Below are 17,449 nucleotides of genomic sequence, written 5' to 3'. Positions count from 1 at the left end.
CCCATTTGAGGGAAGGAACCCAGGCACCAGCATCCAACAGAAGAACTGACTTCACTCCTCTCACATCCTTGTAGCTTTGCTCCAAGGCATGTATCAGACCTATTTTACAGGCTTAGTTGTGCCACGTTTACTTGTGCAAGCAGGTCGACGGCAGACTCAGGACCAAGAGTCAAATCCTGGGTCCCAGTCCCATCCCTAACCACTAAGCCATGTTTAGAACCCAGGAGTCCTTAAATCCTGAGCCTTGCTCTCAGCACACAAGCACTCATTCACAAAGGAGCGCCAGCGATAGGTTATTCTGCAGGGTTACAGGGGTATCAGGATAGCATGGCAAGGGGGAAATCCTTTCTTTCTCCCTCCATCCCAGCACTCTTAAACATGGGCTACAAGACAGATTAACTGAAATGCATACAAATACAACTTATGAGGGCTGATCACGAGAGGTCCCAGGAGCATGGAAGCTTTCTTCAGGCTGCTATCAGCATCCTGGGCAGAACTTGCCAACAGCGATTATTCATCGGCAAAGTCGTCTATTTTTCCCCTGTGTTACAGGGATGAGGCCAGAGAGCAAGTTTTAGGCTGTGTGTGTAATGACAGCAGGACCAGGTGGTAGTTAGCCCAGTTCCTGGGCTCCCACTGCAAACAGAGCCTTAAAAAATAAATAAAATAAAATAAAATAAATAAATAAATAAAATAAATAAAATAGACCAAGACAGATACAGACTGTATATTTAAAGTCAGTGCCTCACCAAGCACAAGCAAAATCACCATTGCTACCAGTTTGTGGGTTATTCTGGATGATACATTTTGGCCTCCTCCCCACCTCATAGTCAATGGCGAGCCTGCACCACAATCAGCCTTTCAGTCACCCTCAGGTAGGGAGTTACAGATCAACCAGGACTTGAAAAGATGATTAGAGATTTCCAAGACACCACAGTGAAAGGGTGGGGAGGAGACAGGACCTAGGAAATACACTGTCCCTTCCAGGGCTCTCTGAGCTGGCATAGCCCCCCCCCCCCTCCACCCAGTTCTGATGCACCACCTTCCTTCTCCCTATTAACCCATTTCCAGGCAATCCATTTGCAGAACCCCATACAATTAACAAAACACTGCTCTGATTGAAAATTCAGAGGATGTTGAGCAAAGGATGGCCTATGAGTAGGTCTAGGGGAAGGCAGCATTATTCTGAAGGTCGAAGGTAAGGTTACTAGTGAGAAACATTCAGAAGGTTCTGTTAGTGCCTAAGCATAGGACACGCAACATTCTAGTTACAGCAGCAGTGCTCCAGATAAAGTAATAGGTGATAAACATAAAATTATACACGCCCCCCCCCCAGCTTTCTATATTACAAGCACTTTACATCTAGTTTAGAAACACATTTAGGATTTCAGGCCCTTACTGGTGGTTCTCCCCCCAACCACTTTTTTTTTTTTAAAGCACTTTACAACCCAAACATGTAATCTGGATCCTAGTTTTCTTTGCAGTAGCCCCATATACATAGACAATCCCATACCCCAACCAGCAGTCTGCCCTACTCCGTCTGTAAAATATGCACTATAAACATAGGGGGACATTTACTCCCGTGTATCCTCCTGACTAAGGGAGGAAAGGAGGAATCTGACTGAAGAAAGTTAGGAGAAAAGACCATTGCTTTCCATTGTTTATAGGTGCAGTGTTCCCCCACTATAATGGGCCATGATTTTTGTTTTAAAGCATTCCAAGTTTCGAGCTGGGAAAAATCCAGTCCCTGCTGTTTTTATACTCTCCTTTTAGATTTCTAAAAACAATCAGCACTACCCACAATTGATTTACATATCTGAAAAACTGAAAAGCTGTCAGCTGTAAATGCCATCGGACCCCAAACCCCTCCAGGGCAATGAAATCTTGGGGGGTAGGAAGGATTATTAAAGAAAGGCCTCAGCCTCTCTGTTCATAGTAAATGGAACAGCTTTCAAAAGGAAAAATAAAGACATGGCAATCTTACCTTCAGCCAGCACTTCATCCACCGTCACCTGGTATCTTCCAATATGGAACACCCTACCAATGTACCCACTCCCTGCCACTGTATTACTGCCACTTCCTCCACTGGTACCAGAACCAGGGCCAGAACCGCCCTGCTCTCGACGAGAGTCAAAAAACTTCTTCATCTCTCCAGAGAAATAATTGTATTATGATTAAAGGTGATGTTGTTGTCAAGGTCCAATCCCCCCCCGCCTTTCTTGATTCCAGCCAATAAAAATAATCCACTCCTAGTGGTGATTTTTTGTTTGTTTGTTTGTTTTAAGTAGGGCAGATGCTTTTTCCCCCCCTCCTGGCAGGCAGAGCTGGTCAGATTTAGACCTGTAAGGATCACATAAAAACAAAGAAGAACAAACGATTACAAACCCTTGGCAAATAATCAGAAAAATTAATAAAACCCTTGTCAGATGTTCCCACCATTCCCCTAAATATAAACTCACAAAATCTTGCCCTTAATCACCCAGCCCCCAAAAGCATTGCAAGCAGTTGACTATAGACAGATGATGTACCTCTTCCTGGGCAGATAATAAATCCATGTAACCCCCCCTCCCCACACACACACACACCTAGGTGCTAAAGGGGCGGCTGTCCCCGCGCTTTGCTGTAAATAGGCTGAAGCTAGCAGCTTGGCCACAGTGTTACCATTGCTGCAGCCCCTCTATTAGCCCTGGCTGGAACATGGTTATAAGGTAACATTGCCACTTAAAGGAGGCGAACAGCAGCTGATAACCAGAGACCATTACAGGGCTGATCTGACTCCAACCCCCCACCTCTCCTCCAGCTCCATCCAACCAGGAAATGAACTGTCACAGGAAGTCCCTGCTTCAATCAGGGTGGGTGGAGTTGGAGTGGGGAGATGGTGCATGGGTGATTTCCCATCCTCTGCCCAAAGCTGTTCTTTTTAACCCCTTAATCCCCAGCAGTATTCTCCCTCCCGCCTCCACGACAGATTTCAGATGAAAAAAAGCGAAAGGCTGGTGGGGAGGAAGGGGGCTGAGGGTGGTTCAGAGCCAAAATTAAAGCAGCAGCCGAGTAAAGTAGACATCAAAGAGTGTTTGGGTTTTTTTTTTTAAACAGCAACAGACCTGCTCTGTCGCATGGCGTTCTGGGAGTGGTAGTTCCCCCAGGTGGCTGCCCAAGCCCGCTGTGCAAGGAGAGGGACTACAATTCCCAGAATGCACCAGGAGAGGAGCTGGGGGGGTTGGAGTAAAGCGTGACGGTGCGTTTAGTTGTCATCCTTATTCGGTGCCCCCTTGGCTGGGTGGCTGAGGTGATGGAGACTGGGCTGCAGGCTGATGGGTTTGATTAATAAATTAGTATAAAGAAATCAACCCTGCTCCTTCCCTCCCTGGCTTGCCGCAAGGGCGCCTGGGAGTTGTAGTTTCTCTGTACTCTATGGAAGCCGCAAGAGGGACATCATCCTGGCCAGAAGAGCAGAGCAAAGCACCCAATAATGTTTTCCAGTCTTGCAAAGTGCTGATCGCTGGGTGCTCAGCTCTGTTCAGGATTGGGCCTGCAGTCCTGGCACACCTCAAATGCCCACTGATTTCATTAGATTGATTAGTGCATAAACCCTAATACTAATACTCAACCCTAATACTCTATGATTCTATGATAAAGGCTTTAGGATTGGAGCCCTCAGACTTGCTTCCATGTTGTACCCCTTTGTTGGTCTTGTATATTTAGACTGCAATCCTACAATGAGCTCCACACAGGCAGCAGAATTGCCAGTCCAAACCATTCAAAACTCATGAATTGTGTTTCAAAAAATCACGATACTGCCTTAGGAATCATGAGATTTTTCTAATCCTTGAGCCTTTAGATCTCACGACTTCACAACTGTGCTCTGCAATCATGAGGGCTAAAAACTTACTTAAAAAAAAAAAAGAAAGCTGAGGCTGGCCCCTGTGGAGCTTAGTGCATGCCTTGGGATGTAGTATATGAGCCAAAGTCAGATGAAGTCAGTGGAAAGATTCCCATTAATTTCAATGGGCTTTGGATCAGGCCCGTTAAGGCAGTGGTTCACAAACGTTTGTACTGGTAACCCCTTTCACACAGCAAGCCTATGAGTGCAACCCCCCTTATAAATTAAAAACACATTTTTTATATTTAACATTATTATAAATGCTGGAGGCGAAGCGGGGTTTGGAGTGGAGGATGCCAGCTCACGACCCCCCAGGTAATAACCTTACAACCCCCTAAGGGGTCACAACTCCCAGTTTGAGAACCCCTGCTTTAAGGTATGTCTACACTGCAGCTGGGAGGTGTGACTCCCAGCATAGGTATACAGACTCATGCTAGCACACTGAAAATAGCTATGTGGACTCTGTGGCTCGGGCTAGCTGCCCAAGCTTGGACCTGGGAATCAGACAGGCTTGGATTTAGGGGGCTACCCCAAGCCACCACCCATGCCACAACATCCATGCTGCTATTTTTAGCATGCTAGCTTGAGCAAAGCTAGCACATGTCTGCTACCCAGGAGGGAATCACACCTCCCACCAGCTACTTGGGACAGGGTCTTAGAACAATGGAGCCATCATTGATTAGGCACCATCAGAATATAAACAAACAGTAGTACGGAACTGAGTTTACAAACCTATGCTTTGCTATTGCAAATAGGTTCCTTCCAAGCCCCCAGCCTTACTCATCTAGGGCTCATTGAGGTCTTGCATGGTGTGGGTAGGATGGTGTGGCACCAGGCTTTCTGGGAGCTCCTGGAATATAGGGGGAGCTGCCTGTGAATTAAGATTTATTGGGGCCCTGGACACAAAGAACATTTGGGCTCCCCACACCCTGGGGGTCTAGGGATATTGGGAGCTGGGGGAGCCATGGCCCACCCACTTTTTAACATGGGTGTAGTAGCCTCGGGCAGGCATGGAGTGGCAGTGGCAGGGGCTGCACTTCGCGGCAGAGGAAGTGATCAGTTCTCCTGCCACGAAGCACAGCCCCAGCCTCTTTCTGCTGGGAGCCTGGACCACTGTGGAGAGCCCCAGACCCTCCACCTGCCCTGGGTGGCACATGCTAGGAAGTGGGGGGATAGGCCGGAGGCTGCTCTTGGGCACCCTTGCCCCCAGCACCCAGGGCAGACGGAGGCAGGGCCGGATTTAGAGGCGAGTGTGACCCAGGTTGACCGCCTGGAGTGCGGGGCTTGGGGGAGCTGGACTCAGGGGGCTGTTTTTGTGTATAGCGGCAAAAGGGAAAATAGAATGTTTGAAGTCACATGTTTCAGCTATTCCGTGTGTGGATTCATTTTTCACTAACCGCCTAGAATGTTCTGGGCCTTTGTAGAATCTCGTGGAACCTTCCGGATTTTCTGAGAACGACATTTTCCATTTCGACGCTCAGGCTCATTAAAACGTATCTTTGAGTGACGATGGCCGACGAGAGACTGACATGGCTGGCAGTTTTATCTCTCGAAAATGCCATTGGCCAGGCTTTGGATCTCTCTGACCCTGTGCTTCAGTTCATGAGGGCAAAGGTGAGAAAAGCGACCTTTTGAAATAAAGGACTAGGGTTAACAGTCTAAGCCTGTCACCTACTGTAATGCTACTTAATACTGGTTCACCCCTGGGCAGTGCGTGAGCCCCCCGCTCAGGGAGGCTAGCCCCTTGCCCCACCCCTTCTACCCGAGGCCCTGTCCCCACGGCGCAAGCCCCTCATTGGAGGAGCTCCAGCCCGCCCAAGCTGCCCCAAGCCTCAACCTGCCCGAGCCCCCACCGGTCCACGCACCCACCCCCTGGCCCACCTGTTCACCCGAGCTGCCCCAAGCCCTGGACGCCTGGAGGAGCCCTAAGCCTCACCGCGGTCATGGTGGGGAGCATTAGTGGAGGTCAGGGAGGGTTTAGCCTCCCCCAGCCTCCATTACGCACCACCCATGGGTCCACCCAGTGTTGGTGTACAGTTCAATTTCTTGATGTTAGTATATTTCAGTTATTCTTAAAATTAAAAGGTTTCTATAAGCTTAGAAGAAACTACCGTAATTTTTTTATCTGTTTATATATGGCACGAATAAATACAGATGTACAGATCCTAGCTTGCGAATGTATCGTCTTATATGACAGGAATAAATCATGAATGCAAATCATGAATCCAAGTAGTTAAATGGGCTACAAATGCAATAAAAAAATAAGGTATTCAAAAGTTGAACAAATGTGGTGGGGGGGCCTCCATTTGGTCTGGGGCTAGCCCTGAGTGGAGGGTCCGTGGCTCTCAACAGTGCCCCAAAAATCCACCACTGCTTCCTGCTACTCTCTAGCTTTATAGAGTTTAGAACAGTGGAGTGGGCGCTGGACCTTAATTATTTTCCCACTTTCTATTGGTAACTTGCTGTGTAATCCTGAGCAAGCCATGTCCCCTCACAATGTCTGTGTTTCCTGTCTCCCACCCTTTGTTTGCCTTGTCTGTTTACATGGAAAGCTCCTTGGGAGCAGAGAGTGTCTCTCACTATATGATTTTACCGCATCTCCTACAATGGCTGGGGTAGAGTTTTTTGTTTTTGTTGTTGTAATGGATTTTCTGCTTAATGTAAGTAGAGGCTTTGGCCTTTCTTAATACTGACCCACCCCAGATTTCATTGTCCTTGAGGAATTTGCAATCTGATGGCATCTGCAGCTTTGTTAAGATTCTTTTTGTTTTGACTTTTATATTATATTCAAATATTTAATGTAACACATACAAATATAATCTAATACACCACTAATATTTAATATAATATAAAAGTTGAATTAAAACAACAATATAGAAATGAAAGATTTCAACAGTATCAAAAGCAACATTTTTCAGGATTTTTATTCCACAGGAAGTTTCAAAATGTTGCCTTTTCATTCTGAATCAAAACAGTTTTCTTCCCCAAAATGTTGGACTTTCCCACAGAACAGAAATTCTGTTTCCTGATCAGTTAAACCAAAACTGGAGAAAGGCTTCCATTGACTTCCATGAGCATTGGATCCGGCCCTAAAACTTGCAAAGACATAAAAACATAGAAATGTAGAGCTGGAACTGACTTTGAGAGGTCATCAAGTCCAGCTACCTGCACTGAGGCAGGTCCAAGTAAACCTAGACCATCCTTGATGGGTGTTTGTCCAACCTGTTCTTCAAAACTTCCAGTGATGGGGATTCCACAACCTCCCTTGGAAGCCTATTCCAGAGCTTAACGATCCTTAGAGTTAGAAAGTTTTTCCTAATATTTAACCTAAATCTCCTTTGCTGCAGATTATGCCTGTTACTTCATGTCCTACCTTCATGAGTTTAATTTTTCACACTAGGCCTTGTCGAGCTCCACTGAGATCAGTGACAGTCTCTCTGTTGACTTTTCTGGAAGGTGGATTGGATACACTGTGAGTCATCCCATTAGCTCATATGGGACCACTCACAGTGTGTAAAGTTAAGCATAAAGTTAAGCACTTTGCAGGATTGGGGCCTTCGCTGGTAACTGTAGCAGACTCACATCCTCTATGGATGAGCTACTAGAGGCAGGTGTACAGCGCACACTGAACAGTGGGTCACATATGTACAGCCCCAAGCACAATGTCCCAATCCACAAAAAGGTACTTATGTGCCTGACCCCCCAGATTTAGGTGCCTAAATCCCATTTTTAGACACTTTTGCCCTCCACAGAACTCCCGCTCGGCTGCTGCTCCAGAGGCACCTCAGCTTGCTCAGCACCTCCGTTTTTGCAGCAGAAGTGCCCTTGGTGCCTATATTTCTGCCTCTGAGTGCACCACTGCCTCCCTCTAGACACCCAGGAGCCTTTCTCCCACCTCAGCCCCATAGCAAGCCAGGACCTGAGGGAAGGTCAGCGCTTCGTCACCCGCAGGGCCCGATCTGGTAGGCGTGTTCAGAGGCCACTTAGATTTATGCAAGTCAGGGGAAGAAGTTCCCTTATAACCTTTAGCCTACTGGTTAGAGACCACCAGTTCATGTCCCCACTCTGTCTGAAGAAGAGAAGGGATTTGAACAGGTATCTCCAACCTCTCTGCTAGTGCTCTAATCCCTGGGCTATGGGATATTCTGAGTGAGGTTCCCTCCATCTCTCCTGTTGGAGTTGTTCAACTTGAACTAAATAATTGAATAACTAAATACTGGGCCAGCAAAAGAGTTAGAATGACTCTAACCTGGGCAGTGGGAGATCCCTGTGTAAGACCCCCTGGCCCCATCTGCCTGACGCAAAGAAGGGATTTAAATCTCTCTCAGGCTGCTGGGGCCTTGACCTTGATTGGAGCCTCTGGGAGTTGCTGTAATGCAGATAATCTGTGACAATAATCCAGAATGCAGGTGACTGTCTCTACCACACTTTTATTTGGCTGATTTGATGGAAAATTCTGCATGTAACTGGGACCATTTCCAGCAGATATATATGTGTGCCTCCAGTTTTTGTTTTAAAGGAGAGATGTTTACTGGAAATACAGGTGTATAAACAAAATGCTAAATCAGATATGTTTGCAAGCAACGTGCAGGCAAGAGTGATTAAGCCACTTACGTCTTTGGCGCGGTCTTTTTCTTTCTCTTACCTTGTTTGAACAGGGCTTTTCAGACTGGGCTTCAAGTATTGCCTACGAAAAGTGTCAAGGCATTTTATGAGTGCCTCACTGTTTTTCTCAAATATTGCAAGACCTGTGATAAATTCCTGAGAGTTGACAACACTCTAAATCACAAGAACACGAAACATAAGAACTTAAGAATGGACATACTGGGTCAGACCAAAGGTCCATCTAGCCCAGTATCCTGTCTTCCGACAGTGGCCAGTGCCAGGTGCTCCAGAGGGTATGAACAAAACAGATGATCATCAGATGATCCATCCCGTAGTCCACTCCCAGCTTTTGGCAGTCAGGCTAGGGACACCCAGAGCATAGGGTTGCATCCCTGACCATTTTGGCTAATAGCCATTGATGGACTATCCTCCATGAACTTATCTAAGTTCTCTTTTGAACCCTAGTATAGTTTTGGCCTTCACAACCTCCCCTGGCAACAATGGTTCGAGCTGGCCTGCAAGAGCAACTGGGCTGGGGGGGATCTGGGTGGCTGGGAGAACAGCCACAGGAAGGACCTCAACTGCAGCTTCCCCAAAGCTGTTTGGGGTGGCCCAGCCCAACCTAGAGCCCATGACCGAGATGTGGGGCCTGATCGCCTGGTTGCACGACACTAGATTTTCATTATGGGTATTATAGGGCATAGCTACCCTATTTCAGCTCTAAATTGGATGAGTGCTGCTGTAACTCTGCTGGTGTCAGGACGGGCGGGGTGTGTTTTGCACACTGACAGTGTAACTCCTCTGTGTGACGACATTATGCTGCACTGAACCAGGAGCCAGCACATTGGGGTAGGTGGCCCATTAGTAATGCTATGTATCCTTTTCACACGTTCCTTGCTGGAAAGGAGGAGGAGCCAGGGGAGTTTATTGACTTGCCCATCCGGCTTCCCCTTCCAAATACCTACCTCACATGCATACCTACCTCAGTTGAGGCAGATCTTGCAACTCTTGCTTCTATAAATTGAGTAAAAGCTGCCTGATTAGCAATCCTTCATTAACACTTGTAAAGCACTTTGAGGTCCTCAGATGAAAAGTGCTAGAGACCCAAGAAGCATTATTGTTTCATTGTTGGTGATCAAACTTTCCAGCCAGCTCAGCATTCCGTAAATGAAACCACATGGTTTGAGTTATGGCATGTGGATGACCTAAAACTGGTTGAACACAGACCTCTTCTGGACATTTCTACACATTACAAGTGACAAGGAGAGGCAGAAAACAGCTTTTGTAGTCAAGCTGGTTGAAAATGTTTTGATGAAACATTTTTCTGCTGGAAAATGCAGATTCAATGAAACCTCTTATTTACTTTTTGTTAAATCGCACTGATTTTGGTGAAATTTCACATAGACCAAAATTGGAAAAAAGTTTCCAAAATGATGAAACGCTTCGGTTTGACATTTTTTGAGTGAAAAGTTTTGATTTTTCATGTCAGAAAGATTTGTTCTTTCAAAGTTTACTTTGTTTTATACAAAACATTAAAAATAAATTAAAAAGGGTCAAAATCAAAATGAAACATTTCGGTTGACCCCAAATGAATTTTGAGTGAGTATTTCATTTAGTGGGAAATTTCAACCTTTTTGCTTTTTGTCCCAATTCAAGATGAATTTTTTTTTGAGGCCTCAAAATTTTTTGCAAAATAGAAAATCCATTTTCCAACCATCTTTACTTATGGGCATTTTCACACACATTTATCACTTGGTTGCATATAGATTTTCTGGGTCAGAGACTTTGTTTGGGTTTTTTTTGTGTGTGTGTTTTAAATGCAGTTTTAGTGCTTATATAAAATGTCAGGACAAGAAGTAGCACAATCAGCATGAACTGGCACCTTTATTAGCAGTCTCCACAGAGAAGAGATGAATATACTCCCAATTCACCCCTCCAGGCCAGGGCTAAGATACAGTGGCAAAAGAATGCTCAGGGAAGCTTGCAATGCTGCTGTATATATTATACCTGTTCTACAGAAGAAGGGGTCTGGTAGTACCCCTTACAGAAGCTGATGTCATGTCCACTGTCTTCAATGACAGTTCCTCATCTCCTGCAAACAGGATTATGAATCACAGAATCATAGACTTTAAGGTTAGATTGTGATCATCTAGTCTGACCTCCTGCACAACGCAGGCTACAGAATCTCACCCTCCCACTCCTGTATCAAACATGTGTCTGAGCCATTGAAGTCCTCAAATCATGGTTTAAAGACTTCAAGGTTCAGAGAATCTTCCAGCAAGTGACCTGTGCCCCACACTGCAGAAGAAGGCAAAAAAAAACCCAGGGCCTCTGCCAGTCTGCCCTGGAGGAAAATTCCTTCCCGACCCCAAATATGGCGATCAGTTAAACCCTGAGCATGTGGGCAAGACTCACCAGCCAGACACACAAGAAAGAATTCTCTGTAGTAACTCAGATCCCAACCCATCTAACATCCTATCACAAGCCATTGGGCATATTTATTGCTAATAGTCAAAGACCAATCTAATTATACTATCCCTTCCATAAGCTTATCAAGCTTAGTCTTGAAGCCAAATATGTCTTTTGCCCCCACTACTCCTCTTGGAAGGCTGTTACAGAACTTCACTCCTCTGATGGTTAGAAACCTTCATCTAATCTCAAGTCTAAACTTCCTGATGGCCAGTTTATATCCATTTGTTCTTGTGTCCATTTGTTACTGAGTTTACATAATTCCTCTCCCTCCCTGGTATTTATTCCTCTGATATATTTGGAGAGAGCAATCATATCTCCCCTCAGCCTTCTTTTGGTTAGGCTAAACAAGCCAAGCTCTTTGAGTCTCCTTTCATAAGACAGGTTTTCCGTTCCTCGGATCATCCTAGTAGCCCTTCTCTGTACCTGTTCCAGTTTGAATTCATCCTTCTTAAACATGGGAGACCAGAATTGCACACAGTTTTCCAGATGAGGTCTCACCAGTGCCTTGTATAACGGTACTAACACCTCCTTATCTTTACTGGGAATACCTCGCCTGATGCATCCCAAGACCACATTAGCTTTTTTCACAGCCATATCACATTGGCGGCTCATAATCATCCTGTGATCAACCAATACTCTGAGGTCCTTCTCCTCCTCTGTTACTTCAAGCTGATGCATCCCCAGTTTATAACAGTAATTCTTGTTATTAATCCCTAAATGCATAACCTTGCACTTTTCACTATTAAATTTCATCCTATTACTATTACTCCAGTTTACGAGGTCATCCAGATCTTCCTGTATGATAACCCGGTCCTTTTCTGTATTGGCAATACCTCCCAGCTTTGTGTCATCCACAGATTTTATTAGCACATTCCCAGTTTTTGTGCTAAGGTCAGTAATAAAAAAATTAAATAAGATTGGTCCCAAAACCAATCCCTGAGGAACTCCACTAGTAACCTCCCTCCAGCCTGACAGTTCACCTTTCAGTACGACTCGTTGTAGTCTCCCCTTTAACCAGTTCCTTATCCACCTTTCAATTTTCATATTGATCCCTATCTTTTCCAATTTAGCTAATAATTCTCCATGTGGAACCGTATCCAGGGGAGCCGCTATGTTTTTTTCCGCCCCAAGCACAGCAGTCAGGCGGCCTTCGGTGGCACACCTATGGGTGGTCCGCTGGTCACGTGAATTCGGTGGCGTTTCTACGGGTGATCTGCCAGGACCGGCGGACCTCCCGCAGGCATACCGCCAAAGCCTGCCTGATTGCCGCCCTCACGGCGACTGGCACACCGCCCACCGCGGCTTGCTGCCCCAGGCACGCGCTTGCTGCGCTGGTGCCCGGAGCCACCCCTGACCATATCAATTGCCTTACTGAAATCGATGTAAATTAGATCTACTGCATTTCCTTTGTCTAAAAAATCTGTTACCTTCTCAAAGAAGGAGATCAGGTTGGTTTGGCACAATCTACCTTTTGTAAAACCATGTTGTAATTTGTCCCAATTACCTTTGACCTCAATGTCCTTAACTACTTTCTCCTTCAAAAATTTTTCCAAGATCTTGCATACTACAGATGTCAAACTAAGAGGCCTGTAGTTGCCCAGATCACATTTTTTCCCTTTCTTAAAGATAGGAACTATGTTAGCAATTCTCCAGTCATACGGTACAACCCCTGAGTTTACAGATTCATTAAAAATGATTGCTAATGGGCTTGCAATTTCATGTGCCAGTTCTTTAATATTCTTGGATGAAGATTATCTGGGCCCCCGATTTAGTCCCATTAAGCTGTTTGAGTTTGGCTTCTACCTCGGATGTGGTAATATCTACCTCCATATCCTCATTCCCATTTGTCATTATCCCTAAGCTACCATTATCCCTAAGCTGCTCATTAGCCTCCTTAAAGACTGAGTCAAAGTATTTGTTTAGATATTGGGTCATGCCTAGATTATCCTTAACCTCCACTCCATCCTCAGTGTTTAGCGGTCCCGCTTCTTCTTTCTTTGTTTTCTTCTTATTTATATGGCTTTAGAACCTTTTACTATTGGTTTTAATTCCCTTTGCAAGGTCCAACTCTACATGGCTTTTGGCCTTTCTCACTTTATCCCTACATGTTCTGACCTCAATAAGGTAGCTTTCCTTGCTGATCACTCCCATCTTCCACTCCTTGTAGACTTTCTGCTTTTTCTTAATCACCTCTCTGAGATGCTTGCTCATCCAGGTTGGTCTACAACTCCTGCCTATGAATTTTTTCCCCTTTCTTGAGATGCAGGCTTCTGATAGTTTCTGCAACTTTGACTTGAAGTAATTCCAGGCCTCCTCCACCTTTAGATCCCTAAGTTCTTCAGTCCAATCCACTTCCCTAACTAATTTCCTTAATTTTTTAAAGTTAGCCCTTTTGAAATAAAAAACCCTAGCATATTTCACCTAACTGATTTCAGTGGAAGCATCTTTCCCCAGCGCTAACAGCTAGTTTATAGCGGATTCACGCTGAAATACCTAAATCAGTTTGAATTCACTCCTCCCATTATTTCAGAGCAGATCCATGTGTGGACACGTATTTGGGGATCAAAGGGTCCCATTTCAATTTTGCTTAAGTCAGTAAAATAGGATACAAAAATCAAAACAGGGCACTTTTATTCTGGAATAAGTGTCCACGCATAAACTTGTGCTGAAATAATAAGAGATCTGAATTCAAACAAACAGATTTAATGATTTCAGTGCAAGTTTGTGTGTAGACCTACTGTTAATAAGGATTTAAAACACACACACACACCGCCACAAGTATCTAAACTGAAAACCTACTGGCTAAAAAGATACTTGGAGTGGTCCAATCCTGCATGTTGCTGAGCCCTGTCATTCACCATAAGAAGGGACCCTCTTCTGAAACTAAAAATGTCCCTGCATGATCAACACCTAACTGTTCTCATGACCCCACTAATGCAATTGTTTCTGTTTTCTCTCTGCTGGTCGCTAGGTGGCACTAGATATCACTAAAAATTAATGAAGCATAGCAATCAAATTGACAACCAAAAGCTTAGTTCTTCCTGTTGTCTGGTCTCTGCATTGTTTAGAATAACAAAACCAGAACTGGCTTGTGGCCAATGCAGTTTTATGCTATTACATCTGAGAATTAGAGGATGTTTTGTTAGTACAATAGGTACCACTAATTGTGTAGATAGCTAGGCCATGCAGGACCAGAGGGTGAAAAACTAATTTAGGAAATTCCTCAAACTAAAAACTTTGTTAAAATGGAATCAATGCCTTAAGAAGAAATAAGAAATTGGAAGGATCTTTATGGCAGGCTGGTGGGGAGTTTTCTCCCAGAAATAATGAACAAAAGGAAACCAAGGAATTCTAAGCAAAGATAAAACATTACCATCATTAATAATAATAAGGTTGTAAAAGTATGGAAATGCTGAGTTGTTAACCCAAAAATCTAACCAACTAGAATGTATGCACCACTTTGCAAGTGTCAGCTAATTACCCAGTTGACTGAATTTCAAAAATGAATGGAGTCAACGCAAGTGAAATCGATGACACTGTTGCTTAGTCTTCTAAGGGAGACAGTGGAAACCCCGGGAATTAAAATGAGACTGGAAAAGGGCAGTAGACCCCATGCAGTCTATTAGGGACCTTGCTCTGCAGATCTACTTTACCTGGGAAGCACATAAGTATTACACTGATGAGCACTGTAGAAGACTCTTAGATAAGTAGTAAATGCTCTGAAAAATATATCACAGGGAGCAATCGTGCATTGGCAGGGGAATGAACCAGATGGGAGCTACCAGGTCTTTGCCAGTTTTGAATGTGCTGAGACTGGAAGCTCTTTGGGGCAGGGACCATCTCTTGGTTCTGTGTTTGCACAGCACCTAGCACATGGGGGTCCTGGTCCATGACTGGGGCTCCGAGGTGCTATGGCACTGCACATGGTACCAATGCGCTGACCCGGAGAGCCTAGATGAATGCTCTGTGAGGACTACTGTTTCACCATTACGGATACATTTGAAGATCCCGCATTCTTTATTAGGTGGTATAGAAGCCTGCAGAGGGTTAGGGATCCGGATGTGCATCAGGTGGAATTATTCCATAGCAAGCACCACCACACCCTCTTCACACCACTGATGCTGCAAAAGCAGCAGCTCCAATGGTTAGAGAAGGGGACTAGTTAGAGGACCGGGGCTCTGTTCCTAAGTCTGCCATTGGCCTGCTAACTCAGATAACGGAGTGCTCCCCAAGCTTGGCCGTTCTTAGGCCTTTCCTGCAAACCCTCACTAGGTCCTCCCCTAGTTACCTCTTCCTTAGAGAAATAGGAACTTCACCCTCCTTTATACCCTCATATTGGAGCTAATTCCTTCATCAAGTAGTTGCTGAACCGACGAGGGGGGATGCCATTTTAGATCTGATTTTGGTGAGTAACGAGGACCTTGTTGAGGAAATAGTTGTAGGGGACAACCTTGGCTCGAGTGATCATGAGCTAATTCGTTTCAAAATAAATGGGAGGATAATCAAAATTGCATCTGAGACTAAGGTATACGATTTCAAAAGGGCTAACTTTACTAAATTAAGGCGACTAGTTAGGGAAGTGGATTGGACTAACATATTTAGGGATCTAAAGGCAGATGATGCCTGGGGTTACTTCAGGTTGAAGTTGCAGGAGTTGTCAGAGGCATGTATCCCGAGAAAGAGAAAACGGCTCGTAGGTAGCAGTTTTAGACCGAGCTGGATGAGCAAGTGTCTTATAGGGGTGATTAAGAAAAAACAGAAAGCGTACAAGGAGTGGAAAATGGGAGGGATCAGCAAAGAAACCTACCTTATTGAGGTCAGAGGGTGTAGGGAAGCAGTGAGAAAGGCAAAGAGCCGGGTGGAGATGGACCTAGCGAAGGGGATTAAAACCAGTAGCAAAAGGTTTTTTAGCCATATAAATAGGAAGAAAACCAAGAAAGAAGAAGTGGGACCGCTTAAAACTTTAAACGGAGTGGAGATTAGGGATTATCTTGGAATGGCACAATATCTGAACGAATATTTTGCCTCGGTCTTTAATGAGGCTAATGAAGGGCTAAGGAATAGTGATAGAGGGACTGATGGGAATGAAGATATGGGGGTAGACATTACGGTATCTGAGGTAGAAGCCAAACTTGAACAGCTAAACGGAAGTAAATCGGGGGGCCCGGATAATTTTCATCCTAGAATATTAAGGGAATTGGCGAGTGAAATTGCAAGCCCGTTAGCGATGATTTTTAATAAATCTCTAAACTCGGGGCTTGTACCGTTTCACTGGAGATTAGCTAATATAGTTCCTATATTCAAGAAGGGAAAAAAAAGTGACCCGGGTAATTACAGGCCTGTTAGTTTAACATCTGTAGTATGCAAAGTCATGGAAAAAATTTTAAAGGAGAGAGTGGTTACGGAGCATGAGGCCGATGGCAACTGGGACAAATTACAGCATGGATTTACGAAAGGTAGATCGTCCCAAACCAACCTGATCTCCTTCTTTGAGAAAGTAACAGATTTTTTAGACAAGGGAAATGCGGTGGATCTAATATATCTTGATTTCAGTAAGGCGTTTGATACGGTACCGCATGAGGAATTACTGGTTAAATTGGAAAAGATGGGGATTGAAATGAAAATCCAGAGGTGGATAAGGAGCTGGTTAAAGGGGAGACTGCAGAGGGTCGTATTGAAGGGGGAACTGTCGGGTTGGAGGGGGGTTACCACTGGAGTTCCTCAAGGTTCAGTTTTGGGTCCAATTTTATTCAATCTATTTATCGCTGACCTGGGAACCAAGAGTAGGAGTGGGCTGATAAAGTTTGCGGATGACACCAAGTTGGGAGGTATTGCAAATTCGGAAAAGGATCGGGATATCCTCCAGGGAGATTTGGATGACCTTGTAAACTGGAGTATTAGTAACAGGATGAAATTCAATAGTGAGAAGTGTAAGGTTATGCATTTAGGGATGACTAACAAGAACTTTAGTTATAAGCTGGGGACGCACCAGTTGGAGGTAACGGAGGAGGAGAAGGACCTAGGAGTACTGGTTGATCGTAGGATGACTATGAGTAGGCAATGTGATGTGGCCGTTAAAAAAGCTAATGCGGTCTTGGGATGCATTAGGCGAGGTATTTCTAGTAGGGATAAGGAGGTGCTAGTCCCGTTATATAAGGCGTTGGTGAGACCTCATTTGGAGTATTGTGTGCAGTTTTGGTCTCCCATGTTTAACAAGGATGAATTCAAACTGGAACGGGTACAAAGAAGGGCCACTAGAATGATCCGAGGAATGGAAAGCCTGTCGTATGAAAGGAGACTTGAGGAGCTCGGTTTGTTTTCCTTAACCAAAAGAAGGATAAGAGGAGATATGATTGCACTCTTTAAATATATCAGAGGGATAAATACCAGGGAAGGAGAGGAATTATTTCAGCTCAGTGCTAATGTGGACACGAGGACAAACGGATATAAATTGTCATTCAGGAAATTTAGGCTTGAAATTAGACGAAG

General features: G+C 44.7%; 1 protein-coding gene across 18 annotated transcripts in view; it reads right to left on the bottom strand.

Moving 5' to 3' along the window:
• The window catches only part of AAK1 (AP2 associated kinase 1), a 129,436-nt gene extending 126,388 nt beyond the window's left edge, over positions 1-3,048 (bottom strand). For 14 of the 18 annotated variants that reach the window (XM_039523760.1, XM_039523768.1, XM_039523769.1 and 11 more), the window contains exons 1-2: positions 2,586-2,783; positions 1,985-2,340 (exon numbers count right to left, since the gene is read on the bottom strand). In XM_039523760.1, coding sequence (XP_039379694.1) covers positions 1,985-2,147 — 163 coding nt within the window. In that variant the 5' untranslated portion in view covers positions 2,148-2,340; positions 2,586-2,783. The other 4 variants (XM_039523764.1, XM_039523762.1, XM_039523761.1 and 1 more) reach the window with 4 other exon arrangements.
• Positions 3,049-17,449: the final 14,401 nt, after the last annotated feature.

This window comes from Mauremys reevesii, linkage group 2 (assembly GCF_016161935.1).
Source record: "Mauremys reevesii isolate NIE-2019 linkage group 2, ASM1616193v1, whole genome shotgun sequence".
Lineage (NCBI taxonomy): Eukaryota > Metazoa > Chordata > Testudines > Geoemydidae > Mauremys > Mauremys reevesii.
The sequence above is the reverse complement of the archived record's forward strand: the minus strand, read 5'-3'. Positions and strand labels throughout refer to the sequence as shown.